A 13,757-nucleotide genomic window follows, 5' to 3' on the forward strand; every position below is an offset into this window, starting at 1 on the left:
ATATATTTTTAGACTTAAGTAACTACGTTTCAAATATTAATCAAAAAGCAGTTTTGGGTATTTGGAGGTAACACTTCAATTCTGAACCAAAAACAACACATCAGTTGTGGAAAATGTCATCAATTTGAAGCTTCTGGATCATTTCACCCCAATGTCACATCATCTATAATCTTTCTCAGTGGTTCCCATTTGCTGCAAATAACTTCATTGGACGTGCCTTCACCAGAATCACACAGTGCTTTTTGTGAAGGGTTCCAGGATGGGTCATAGAGTTAGGCCTGTGCAATATTAATAGCACTGTGAAATAAAATGGGGAATGGGGTAGAGAAAGAAGATGGGGAGAGGTGAGTAATATAGGCTAACACTGTACTAGATCTGTTATTACAACTGTAATTTAGACTTTGTACAAATTGTACAGGTAATCTTCGACATGAAAAAGTAACATACTCACAGAGACAAAACACCTAAGTATAAAATATAAAGCAGTGTAGTAGTTACTAAAATTACATGCTTTCTTATTGCTACAGTGATTTTTGCTTTTTTGTACTGTACCACAACTTGTTCTGAGCATATAATTTGCATAAATTATTCAAGTTTAAGAAAAAAATCCACACGTCTTCAATTGATGCTACTGTATAGTTAATATATAAACAAAATTTTCTAAGTATCTCTTTATTAAAAGAGAAATAAAAATGTCATTTGCAACTGGAATTCTGAGGCCAAATACAAGGGATTCTGCCTTGCTTGGTATTAACTATACCAACATTATACAGGTGCTGTTGATTGGTCCAGAGGAGCCAGATCTGATGTTCACCATGTTCACACAATGCCTACATGTTTTTTTTTCCTTTATTCCCTCTCTAAAGGACTATGAATGACCAAAGACTAGCATTTATAATTTGTAGCAAAATTTGGTTTATGTAGAAACAAGCCATGTTTGCATTTGGATAGACTGAAATGAGTTAAAGCTAAAATTAAAAAAAAGCAAATGATGCTGCAATGTCTGGTCACTTGTTAAAGATCTCACTCTTCTGAAGTGGTTAATTTGCACAATTTTGTACTTTTTTATATATATACTAAACAGCATTTTTCCTTCTTTATAAACCAGAAAAAAAAACTAAACTACAGATAAAGTCCCTACCTTGAGCTAATGCTGCAGATAGGGCTGACAAAGCTGTACAGCGCAATCAAACATACTTACATCTTAGCTCATTTTACAGGTACAGCCATAATCAAGGCACAAAGATCTTCTACAAGTTATTTTCAATAAAGTTGTACAAAATAATACATTTTACAGTCTGTACAAGAATAATAATCCAGCAGTGAAATAAACAAGGAAAGTGGAGGAACAATAGTGTGGCAGGGATTTGAGGATGCCAGAAGAAACGGGAAAGGAAAACCATTGGGTGAAAGATAATGAACAAAGCTCAAAGGTTCACCTGTGGAGAACTAAAAGAGTGTGTGTGGTTAATTCATTCTACAATCACAGCCCAAAAGCAGTTCATCACAATCTAGATCCAAGGACTGCCAAAGACTTTTTCTTAAAAATTCCCCTCTAAAATGTAGTGGGGGTCTTAAAGTGGATTTCTTTTTTTTTGCACTGTTCAGATCTGCAGGGATTCAGCATCTCCGTTCCACACCTTGTCAGGCCTGGATAACATCACAGTAGGTCTAGTCTTCAGCATGTCTTGCTACCTTCACATTTCCTTTTGCTGTGAATGGATACATGTTCGACATTATGGGTTGATGCGAGCCCACAACAGCGCTGATTACCTCGGACAAGGCATTTCCCAAATTATATGTAGATTTTTTTGTTGTTTTAAAATCCTTCAAGTACTCCTTGTTTTGGGCGTTTTGATTGGGGTTTCATTAAAGTAGTAGGGAAACCCACACAGAAATGGCCATTTAGGTGATGCCACCTCACACTGTCCAAGGGACAGAGGCAAGCAAAAAAGTGCTGCTGTTGTCCAGCAGGGAGAAAAGTGGAGGGGTGCATTCGAAGAGAGACTGCACCAGTTCTCTTCCACCCTGTGTGGGCAAGTCAAATGAGAAATAAAGAGTCCAAGACACAGAGACAAGTGCTTCTCATCACAATAACTCATACTGACGAAGGTGCATACGTTGAATAATGTCCCGACAGTCATTAAACACCCTGCGGATATTCTCAGTATCCACTGCGCATGTGAAATGAGGGTAGCAGTAATGTCTTCCATCGCCACTTGCTGTGCTGATTCTCTGTAACGCAAAAGTACACCTTTTAAGTACGACACAAGTTATTTTACACCAGGTTTTACTCTGCAAAAGAGGTAGTTACAATCAACGTTCATCTTGGACAGTCATTTTCCAAAGTTGTCATGCGGTGGATACATTTCACCACTGGATTGTGGAGACTTGGAAATTCGTTGGGGTCTATAATTTGTTTCTGTTGATTGTGTTCTCTGGAACAATAACACTGGCAGCTAATGATTTTATTTATTTGGCAAGACATCCAGAGAGTTTAATGCACAAAGCTTGAAATGTATTTTTAAATAACCCTATGTTTACAAATTGCTTTGGTAATGAATGTTTTAGAAAATAGACATTGAAAATTAAGCACTGCATATCAAACATTTTTAAAGAAACAACATACCATTTTGTGGATTTTTCTGCCAGTATTCCAAAAACACCTCTTACAGTAAAAATGCTGACACATATCCACAGATGAAGTTTATAAAGCTGCCCAATCATCAGATCTTGCCATTCATGTTGTGCACTGATAGTGGCACAATATTGAGTTTATGTATGAGTGACAGCTTATTTTTAATGACAGAAATTCTGAATCATTTCACAGGGACTACAGTATTTGAGATGCAAAGCTGAACAAGACATCTACATTGTAGTCAATCAAAAATAAACAATTAAACATACATTTTCTAAAAGTAGGAGGTGGAGTTATGTTGGTGGGTGCCTAGACTCCCCTTCCTTAAAATCTGATGTCCAATGCAAGTTTTGATGCATATGTGCATTACACTTATGTGTGTAAAATAAGCTCCTTAGCATTAGATGTTAAGGAAGGCAACACCTGAGAGCAGGACTAATATCACAAAGACAACAATTACTGGGTGCAGGATTGTGCGGGGCTGTGTGAGATTATGAAGAGTTTGGAGTGAGATTAAAGTAGGAAATTGGAAAAGTACTTGAAATAAGAATTTGCAGAGTTAATGGACCAAGTGACCTTCTTCTGTGACTCCAGGTCAGAGGTTCAGAAAGTTAGGGGAATAATGGGGATTGCACAGGGCAACAGTTAGAAACAGAGGACAAATGGATTTTAAATTTGATTATAATCTTAAAAATGACTAATTATAATGTATTCCAGAAATTTTAAAAATAGAGAAATATGCTTATTTACCAGGAACTCATCTCTTATGAAGTACTTGGCCCTCGTGACCCTTGGATCTTCATCAGGTTCTGGTGAGGCTGTTAAAAAATGTTGCAGTAACAAAGAGAGAGTATACAGGTAAGTATCAATTTATAGTCACATGTACAAGCAGGTGGTATCTACGTTGCCCAGAGTTGTGTGAAACAGTAGAACATTTCAGAGATTTCTAACTTTCAACAAATCAAGTGATAGCTTATTTCCTATAAGAAATGACCATGAAGTTGAGCCATGCACCAGTTGTCAGTAGTTATTATGGGGAAGAAAGAAACTGCTCCAATCTTGAAAAGTTTGACCATTTCAACCCATGGATGCTGTCTGACCTGCTGAAGTCCTTGTTTGCTCAAGATCCCAGCATCTGCAGTTTCTGTGCATTTCTGTAACTCCACTCTTTTGCTTGTTACTCTGCACTGTTTAAATCTAACCAATAACTCCCACATTTTAAACATGCGAGGAAGTTTAAAAAAATTGATTATGTTGAAAATGCAGATTTTGAAATTGCATGATATTTAAAAACTCTAACACTCTGCCTAGGATTTTACACTATAAAGAATGTTTGAAGATCAAGTTACAGCATTTATTTTAAACATTCTGTTTGTATATACATCTATTTTTTCAACACACCATTTTTTACATCCCGTCTTAAAAAGTCTTCTCCTGTTGAGAAATTCCAACTCAACCTCTATTCCCATACGATAAGCTTTGCTACTTGAAGAAAAATTTGATCTCAATCAGATATTAAATAAAATAACAGAAAACAATATACCAAAGAATCCAGAGATCTTTCTCCTAAGTAACATAAAAAACAAAGAATTTGGAATTGACTTGGAAGATGCACAAAAAAGATTTGTTAAGATAGCCCTAGCCGTAGCAAAAAAATGTATTATGTCAACCTGGAAATTGGAAGATAATTTGAAAATACAACAATGATATATAGAAATGAATAAATGTATTCCATTAGAAAAAATAACATATAGTTTAAGAAATAATATTGAAATATTCGAACAAGTATGGGAGCCTTACATTAAATACAATAGCGAAAACCTACCGGGGACAATCATTACCTAAGTTGATGGAAGGAGAAGAAAAGAAAAGAATGGACTCAGTAGAATTTCTGGTGTATTTTTGTTGAATGACAACATTGTCTGACTGGCTTAATGCAACCTAGATTGTATACCTAAAATGGATGAGAGGGGGGGGTGGGGGGGTGGCTTGGGAGGAGGGAGGGGGGGGGAGAAAAAGTCACTGCATATGTGTGAAAAAGAAAAAGTGTATATCATGGCTAACGTGGTTTATGGTGTGAAAAATAAAAAAAATTAAAAAAAAAATCTTAAAAAAAAAAAATTAGATTTTTTCATGTCATAACATTTGCAGAACAGGTTGTTTACAGAGGATGCAAAGAATGAACACAGCATTGAATTGAGGATATTTATGGGTTACATCAAATAGACATAGCTTACAAGTTCTGTTTATATCACAGTTAATTCCTGCTACTCTTTTCTGGGATATATTTCACGGAGCCACAGATTTAGAACTAGTCATTCCATTCTGTTGCATCTGGCTTATTACCAAGAGCACAGGATTGTATAAAATGCAATTGAATGGTTAATAAGTTAGGTCAGTATTGAGTTTACCAAAACATTATAAACTTCTCACTTTCATTTTAACTACTAAGAAATATACCACACATTCAATTTCAAATCCAAGTTTTTATCCCCAATTGTTAATGCACTGGCAAAAAAAAAAACTTGAAGAATACAAACATTCAGAAAGTTTATTTTAAACTACTGCTTGTAAGAAATAGTTCTATATCTGTGGTGCGTGTACTGGAGAAAGTATTACACCATAATTAATCACAATAATCTTAAAATCAATTGGTTCAAAGAAAGTCACCTGATGACAGTAGTTGGCCTCATCAATGAAGAGATGGAAAATCTCGTGAAATGGCGTCAGAATAACAACCCAAATCTCAACAAGTACTGGACAAAGGAGATGATTGTGGACTTCAAAAGGACCACAAATGAACACCCTCCACTACACATCAAGTCTCAGTAGTGTAGAGTACAAGTTCTTTGGAGACTACTTAAGAAGTGACCTATCGTGGACATTCAACATCTCCTAACTTGTCAAGAAGACATAATAGCGACTGCATTTTCATAAAAGGCTAAGGTGGCCGAGGCTGCCGGCCACCATCCTGTCAATTTTCTGCAGGAGCTCTTTCAAGAGCATCCTGGCTGGCTGTATCACAGTGCGGCAGAGCTGCTGTAGAGAACTGGATTGCAGGAGCATAAAAGCAGAAGAGAGGATCACTGGGGTCTCCCCCTCACTGCCCCCCACCCCAATTGATGTGATATACCAGGTCCGTTGTTTAAAGAGGGCTCACAAAATCAAGGAGGATCCCTCCTACCCCAAAACGCAGCTACTCCCATCAGGAAAAAAGGTGCAGAAGAATCAGAGCCAGAACCACCAGGTTGAGGAAGAGCTTCTTCCTACAGCCAGTGAGGTTGTCAAATTACTGCGAAAATAACTTTCCATCAACTCTACTTAGTAATTTATTAACACATTAAAAAAAAAATTATGTACCTATGTACTGCATTTGTATGGATGTTTTGCACTGTTCTGCACTGTAGTCCAGAGAACACTGTTTTGTTGGGTGGTACTGGAACAATTGGATGACAGATAAGCTTGAATATGATGCTGGGTGGAAATTTCCTTCCCAGACTCAAGATCAAGCTGCCAGGTTATATCCCTTGCTCATTCATCTCTGGTAACCAGGATCCTTGTGCAACCAAAAAGTCTGCAGACACTGTGAATGTTGGAAACACACAAAATTGCAAACCTTCATCGAAGAATGAGCAGGCACCTGAATGAAAAGTAGGAAGAGGGGGAGGGAAGAAGGGACAGGAGGAAGAGCGTGGGCCAACAGCCTAAAGGCCATAAATGAACATGGATAGGAGGGCAGGAAAGAAAAGATGAGAATTGATCTGGGGAGGGAGTAGCTCTGTGAACGCAGAGCTGGAAGAAAGGAAACAGAGATAGGAAATGAGAGAGATGGGGGAATGGAAATGGGGAGGGGGTTTGCCTATCAGAAACCAGAGAAGTCAATGTTAATGCTGTGCCCAGACACAATAAGATGCATAGTTCCTCCAATCTCTGGGTGATCTTAGTTGGGTAGTGGACAGACAATTCAGCATGGGAATGGGATGGAGAAATTAAATGGATAGCCACTGGGAGATCCCATGCGGACAGAGCTGAGGTGCTCAACGAACAATTTCTTAGCCTTCTTCCAGTCCCTCTGACGTAGAAGAGACCTCAATGGTCCTGTTCAAGTGGTAAGTAAGAGAAGGTGTCGGAGAGCTGTTATCTGGCCTCAACAAGTTAAAGTTAGACTGCCATATGTTATATCAACAACAACATTTTGTGTTTCAAATCTTCATGTTAGATGCCTGCTATTTTAAGAGGGGAATTAGGGATTCTCTTGCTCCCCACACTACACTTCAAAAACAAAAGTCCCATTTGCTTCTTTCGAAGGAGAAGAAGAGAACATGAGCTTGTTCTTCTCCCTGCATGGTCAGTTAAATGCTGCTCAGTTGCTCCAGAATGGACGGTTAAATAGAAGGTAAGAGCTTTCCTACAAGAAATCATATTTATGTGAAGAACTTCACGATAAAGAGGAACAATTCCAACATTTAAAATGAAGTGCTTACCATCATCTGGTGTCGTGTAGCGAGCAAACTCAGGAAAGTAGTCCTCTATTTTGGATTTCCCTGCCAGCACTTTCTCTGCCAGCAAATCCTGCTTATTGAGGAAGAGAATTACAGAAATGGTCCGCAGCCACCTAGTTTAAAGAAAAACCATTCAATCACCAATGCTACATTAAAAAAACTTAATCCTGAATTTAGCCGATACAGAATTTGATTTATTCAAAATTCACTTTGCTTCATTTTTAGCACATTGTATTTTTTTTAACCCTTGTTTAACTTCTTGCCCATTCTAAAAGCGATCTCCACTTGAAAATTCCAAAAGCAATTGAGATTAACAATTGATATTGATGATAATGTTATCTTAATTAATCCATCACATTTTTTTCTTGTACCCCACAAATTTATATTGACATTGACCATAAAATACAAGAGATGGAATGTTATGTGGCTACTTGGTAAAAACAATGATTAGGCCCAATGATTTCACATTTCATTCTGTGAACTTGCTAAAGTTTCATTGGAATTGTTCAAAAGATTGAAACGAGACTAAACATGGAAGAAAATTTGGACGTTAATTTTGTCACACTACGGGAAAGAATTGATGGCACTTGAGAGAGTGCAGACAAAAACCATCAGGATGTTGTCCTGATTGAAGGACCTTAGTTATGGGGAGGGCATGGATAGGCTGGGCTTGCTTATTCTGGAGTAGAGGAGTCCGAGTGCACATAATTATGCAAAACACACATCTTGGTCATTTTTTTCCTCTATATGGCAGAAAAAAAACAAAGACAAGAATGCATAGGATTTGGGAACCGAAAGGAGGTTAATTTTTTAAGAAAAATCACAGAGTAGCTGATAGGATCAGATGTACAAGAATGTAATATGAGAGCTATTGTCATATAAACAAGTACAACTGAAAAGATGCACTGAAATTCTGCAGTCACACAGGTACATCAACAATAACCTTAATGCACCGAGTCAAAAAAGCACTAACATAAAGGAAACATAAATAAATATTCAGACTTGTAAAGGATAGATAAATAGATCAAACATTGCAATTATATAATAAATATCCAATGTTTTAGAGGCACAGTAAAGCAAGGCAAGGCAAGGCAAAGCAGTGCAAGCAATACAATTAGGGTGGATGGGCAAAAGGGTCACCATGGATGTGATCAGCTTAAGGAACTGTTTCTGTGTTGTAATGAGAATCTGGAATTCTTTTGCCTGTCCCAAAGACCAGCTATGGTTGTTGGAACAATTAGAAATATTAGTAACTTTTAAAAATTAAGGTTAAGAACAAAAGCAAAGCTGGGTAAACAACCTTATGGAATCCACAAAGTGGACATTTCCCCCCCACCATATCTCAATGCAAATATAAATATTAAAAGTGTTACTAATTTACCTGTTGTTCCAGATGCTTTTGAACAGATTGAGAGCTTCTTGGAGGCGATTGGTCTGATTGTCCTCTCTTATAACCATGTTGTAGCTACTGCTAGCCACCACAAATATGATAGCAGTGACATCTAGATGCAAAACAGCAAAGAAATTGTAACTGGTCAGACATCAAAATGATCAGAACAGTAAGAAATGAACACAAGATAGTATGAAACAGAACTAATCAATTATTTCAGAAAATACATGTACAGTGCAGCAACTACAGCAGTATTGCAAGCTAGGTTGTGCGAGCAGCGGAAAAGATTCTGAAGGTGAAGAAATGTAGAGACTGAGGGATAATGCAAGGTTAGAAGCTATGAAAATGCAATGTTAAGCATGTAAGCAGAAAAATAGAAAGCAAGATTGAGGTATTACATGGTGGAATGCAGAGTAATTGGAATTCTGAGAACAAATCGCATGACAAAGTTGAGAGAATTGTCAAAGAAAAGCTGCTTGCTAAATAGTAAGTGATCATAACAATGTACTTGCGTCACAAAATCTATTTGAAGGAATATTTACTATATTGTCTGCAGATGCCACACGGATACTGATTATCAATTTTATCTGAACAAATTTTAGCCAATTTGGTGAAGAGAAACAATTGGAAAAATGTAACATGTCCTTCTCTCAGAGTCAACAAAAATCTATTTTACTTAATTATTCAATGCAGGTTGCAAATGATGAAGAATTCACTAATAAACTCTTAAAATGTCTTGCCAGTGCAAATTTTCAAAGGTCTTTAACCTCCATCAAGACAAGATAGAGGAACAATTAATGCAAACTGAATGTACAAGTTATTGATCAGGTGAATAATGTTCTGGCTTTACCACTTTTGGGATGTTAAAAATTTTTAATTGTAATACCCATTTCAGTGAAAATCTCAGAAATGAGCCCCGTGGCTCAGAAGGGAAGAGAGGTTTCTCATTGGAAACTGCGAGAGCTGAACTTGGAATGTGAAGAGGAGAGCTTAAAAAACACTGGGAAAGGTTGGTGCTTGTTTCTTGTCGGGAACTGCGAGAGTGGTACTTAGAACAAACAGAGGAGCATTTTAAAAAGCACTGGGAAAGGTAGGACTGTAGCGGTCCGCAGTCCACTCCACGGGATGACACAGGAAATGGCCATCGGATGCAGCGATCGTGCAAACAGCATGCAGGATGGGAGACCTGCTCCCATAGTCTGCAGTAATAGCAGACAAATCAACCAATCACTGTCAGCGGATCACAGGGGGTCCAATTCGGGGCTGCTCAAGCCAAGCCCCGGTGGTGGTGCGGCCGGCAGCCTATAAAAGTCAGAGCTGCATCTCGATAAACTCAGTGCCGACTACACTCCCTTCTTGTGAGTCTTCTTTCTTGTTATAACCTTGAGCTATAACTGTAGCAACCTACTACAGGACCTTGTTTAAAATTTTTCATTGGCTAATTAGCAATAGCCAATAAAAGGAAGGGATGTTCAAGCGGAGCGGCTATTGTGCGAGTGGGCCATAGTTGGAGTGGTGAGTTAAGGCTTTGGCAAATACCTGAGGCCAAGCAACCAGGTAAGAAGGGCAAGTGCTTTTCAGATTTATTGTCAGAGTATATGACATCACATACAAGTCAGATTCTTTTTATGCAGGCTCGGCAGAATGCACAAAAATTGTACACAGCATAAACAAATGGAGAACTGTAAACAGATAACAAATGTAAACTATTTTTGTTATTCCTGATTTGGTCTTGGTTGCCTGTAGTACAGTGAAGGAGTGATAGCAGATATGGCAGTTGAATGCTCCTCCTGTAGATTGTGGAAATTCATGGAATCTGATAGTTTCTGTGGAAAATATACCTGTGGAAAGTGCAACTAACTCCAGCTCCCATAAGAACATATTAAGGAACTGGAATTGGATGAACTGAAGATCATCCAGGAGGCTGACCAAGCCATAGATAAGACTTTTTGAGCAGGTGGTTATACCCAGAGTGCAGGATTCAGCTAGTAAATGGGTGAACATGGAGATGCAAGGGGAAAAAGAAGTGCAGGGCCACCTTCCGGCCATTCCCCTCACCAACAAGTATACCACTTTGATAATGCTGAAGGGGATGACCTATCTGGGCAAGGCAGCAGCCAGACCAATAACACTGTAGTTGGCTCTTAGCCTCAGAAGGGAAGGGCTGCAGGAGGCGCATGTCTAGCAGCCAAATGTTCTGGGTTTCTCTGTTGTTTCAGATGTGATAGAGGGGGAGGGATGAGAGGCATAGACAGTCAGGGAAATGTCTCAACAGTGTTCAGAAAGGACAGACTAGAGGGCTTGCCAACTGAAGCTACATATGTGGAACTGAAGAATGGGAAAGGAATGAGCATATTCAAAGGATTGTATTACAGATTACCCAATAGTCAGCAGGAACTGGAACAGCAATTTCGCAGAGGCAGAAGACAGCTTCAGGAAATACAAGGTTGTGATGGTAGGCCATTTCAACTTTCCACATATTGACTGGGACATCTATACTATAATAGGGCTACTATAATAGGAATGTGAAAGGATCTAGTACAGGTTGTTTTCTCACATGGGTGTGCTTTGTAAGTGAAAGTCCTAAAAAGGTGAAATTTTCAGAGTAGAGTTTGTATGTTCCTATCAGAATTAAAAACAAAGCTAACAGGCATATGGAAGCATAGTTTATGAGGGATATTAAATTTATTTATATTTTAAATTTAAATTAATTTTAAATTTAGGCATACAGCACGGTAACAGGACATTTCAGCCCACAAGTCCGTGCCGCCCAATTACACGCAATTGACCAGCCCAAAACGTTGTTGATGCATCTTCCCCTTTGCTACATAAAAGGACTGTTTGACCTGCTGAATTTCTCCAGCATTTGTGTGTTTTTTTGCAGCCCCAGTATGTTTCAAATAGTGGAAGGAAACTGGAGCCCCTGGGGAAAACCCTCAAAGACATGGGGAGAACACACAAACCCTTACAGACAGTGTGGGATTCAAACCCCGGTCCCGAATGCTGGTACTGTAAAGGTGTTGCGCTAACCACTACGCCAGCCCATGCTGATTAAGAAGAAGGTGTCAGCAACAAGGAGCAAATGAGGTACTTTAGGAGTATAAAAAATACAGCAAAAACACACAAGGTTTGCTAGAAGACAAGAGGATGCTTTGGCAGACAAGGTGAAGGAAAATCCTATGGGCTTCTCTAGATACATTAACAATGCATAGAGCCAAAAAAGATGGGAGGGACTATAAATGGATTTTTTGCATTTATATTTTCTCAGCAGACACAGAGTCCGCAGAAGGGAAGCAAGAAAGAGGTGATGTCATGGAAACTCTGCAGGTTAAAGAGGAGGAGGTGCTTCCTGTCGAGGCAAGTAAGGATGGATAAATGACCAGCAACTGTCAAGATATTCCTTGAGGGAAGTTAGTGTAGAGAATACTGAGGCCCTGGCAGAGATATATAAAACATCCTTAGCCACAGATGAGGTGATGGAAGACCGGAGGATAGCTAATATTATTCTATTGTTCAAAAAAGGATCTAATCTGGCCTCATTGGAAGGTATTCTAAGAAGTCAGATATGCAAGTATTTGGATGTACAGGGACTTATTAGGGATAGTCAATATGGTCTTGTGCATAGTAGGTCATGTTTAACAAATTATAGCTTTTTGAGATTACCAGAAAAGTTGATGAAGGAAAGGCAATGGATATTGTCTACATGAACTTTAATAAGGCCTTTGACATGGTCCCACATGGGAGGTTAGTCAAAAAATTTTTAGTCGATTGATTTTCATGGTGAGGAGGTAAATTAAATTTGACATTGGCTTTACAGGAGTAACCAGAATGTGGTAGTGGATGACTGCCTCTTTGATTGAGGCCTGTTTCTAGTGTTGTGCCTCAGGGATCGGTGCTAGGTCCATTGTTGCTGTCACCTTCATCAATGCTATCTGTGGTAAATTGGATCAGCATGTTAGCAGATGACACAAAGATTAGTGGATGTGAGGGGTGTCGTGGACAGTGAGGAAGGCATTCAAGCAGGTAGAGGGATTTGGACCAGTGGAAAAATAGGCTGTAAAATGGCAACAAATGTGAGGTGTTGCATTTTGGGAAACTAACCAAGGTAGGACATACATAATGAACAGTAGGGAACTGAGGATTGGGGCAAAATGGAGCCATATGAAATTATGGATACACATTCCCCGAAAGTGATGTCACATGTTGGTACGGTTGTAAGGAGATTTTTGGCATCTTGACCATCATAAACCAAAGCATTGTGTACAGATATTGTGTGTGTTTTGGTCATCTAACTATAGGAAAGATAGTAATATGATCGAAAGAACAGAGAGAAAATTTAAAAGGATGTTGCACGTGAAGGATTTGATTATTCCCTGGAGCACAAGAGAATGAGGAGAGTTTTAATAGAGGTACACAAAATTGGGTCCTCTACCGGCACCACCTACGGCTCCTAGAACGCTTCCACCAGCGTTGTCTCCGCTCCATCCTCAACATCCATTGGAGCGCTCACACCCATAACGTCGAGGTACTCGAGATGGCAGAGGTCGACAGCATCGAGTCCACGCTGCTGAAGATCCAGCTGCGCTGGATGGGTCACGTCTCCAGAATGGAGGACCATCGCCTTCCCAAGATCGTATTATATGGCGAGCTCTCCACTGGCCACCGTGACAGAGGTGCACCAAAGAAAAGGTACAAGGACTGCCTAAAGAAATCTCTTGGTGCCTGCCACATTGACCACCGCCAGTGGGCTGATAACGCCTCAAACCGTGCATCTTGGCGCCTCACAGTTTGGCGGGCAGCAGCCTCCTTTGAAGAAGACCGCAGAGCCCACCTCACTGACAAAAGGCAAAGGAGGAAAAACCCAACACCCAACCCCAACCAACCAATTTTCCCTTGCAACCGCTGCAATCGTGTCTGCCTGTCCCGCATCGGACTGGTCAGCCACAAACGAGCCTGCAGCTGACGTGGACCTTTTACCCCCTCCATAAATCTTCGTCCGCGAAGCCAAGACAAAGAAGACACAAAATTATGAGGGGTATGGATAGAGTTAATGCAAGCAGGCTATTTCCACTGAGGTTCAAGGAGATGGGTTAAGGGCGAAATGTTTATGGGGAATTTCTTCATACAGAGAATGGAGAGTGTATGGAATGAGCTTGCGGCTGAAGTGGTGAATAAGGACTCCATTTTGACATTCAAGAAAAATTTGGATAGGCACATGAATAGGAGG

The 13,757-nt window shown here is 39.4% G+C and overlaps 1 protein-coding gene across 6 annotated transcripts in view; it reads right to left on the reverse strand.

Moving 5' to 3' along the window:
• Positions 1–656: 656 nt before the first annotated feature.
• The window catches only part of LOC138736017 (guanine nucleotide-binding protein G(s) subunit alpha), a 327,065-nt gene continuing 313,964 nt past the window's right edge, over positions 657–13,757 (reverse strand). For all 6 annotated transcript variants that reach the window (XM_069884809.1, XM_069884811.1, XM_069884812.1 and 3 more), the window contains 4 exons: positions 8,522–8,642; positions 7,123–7,253; positions 3,389–3,456; positions 657–2,235 (listed from right to left, as the gene is read on the reverse strand). In XM_069884809.1, the coding sequence (XP_069740910.1) occupies positions 2,089–2,235; positions 3,389–3,456; positions 7,123–7,253; positions 8,522–8,642 (467 nt within the window). In that variant the 3' untranslated portion in view covers positions 657–2,088. The remainder of the gene's footprint in view (positions 2,236–3,388; positions 3,457–7,122; positions 7,254–8,521; positions 8,643–13,757) is intronic.

This window comes from Narcine bancroftii, chromosome 6, assembly GCF_036971445.1.
Source record: "Narcine bancroftii isolate sNarBan1 chromosome 6, sNarBan1.hap1, whole genome shotgun sequence".
NCBI classification, from domain to species: Eukaryota; Metazoa; Chordata; class Chondrichthyes; order Torpediniformes; family Narcinidae; genus Narcine; species Narcine bancroftii.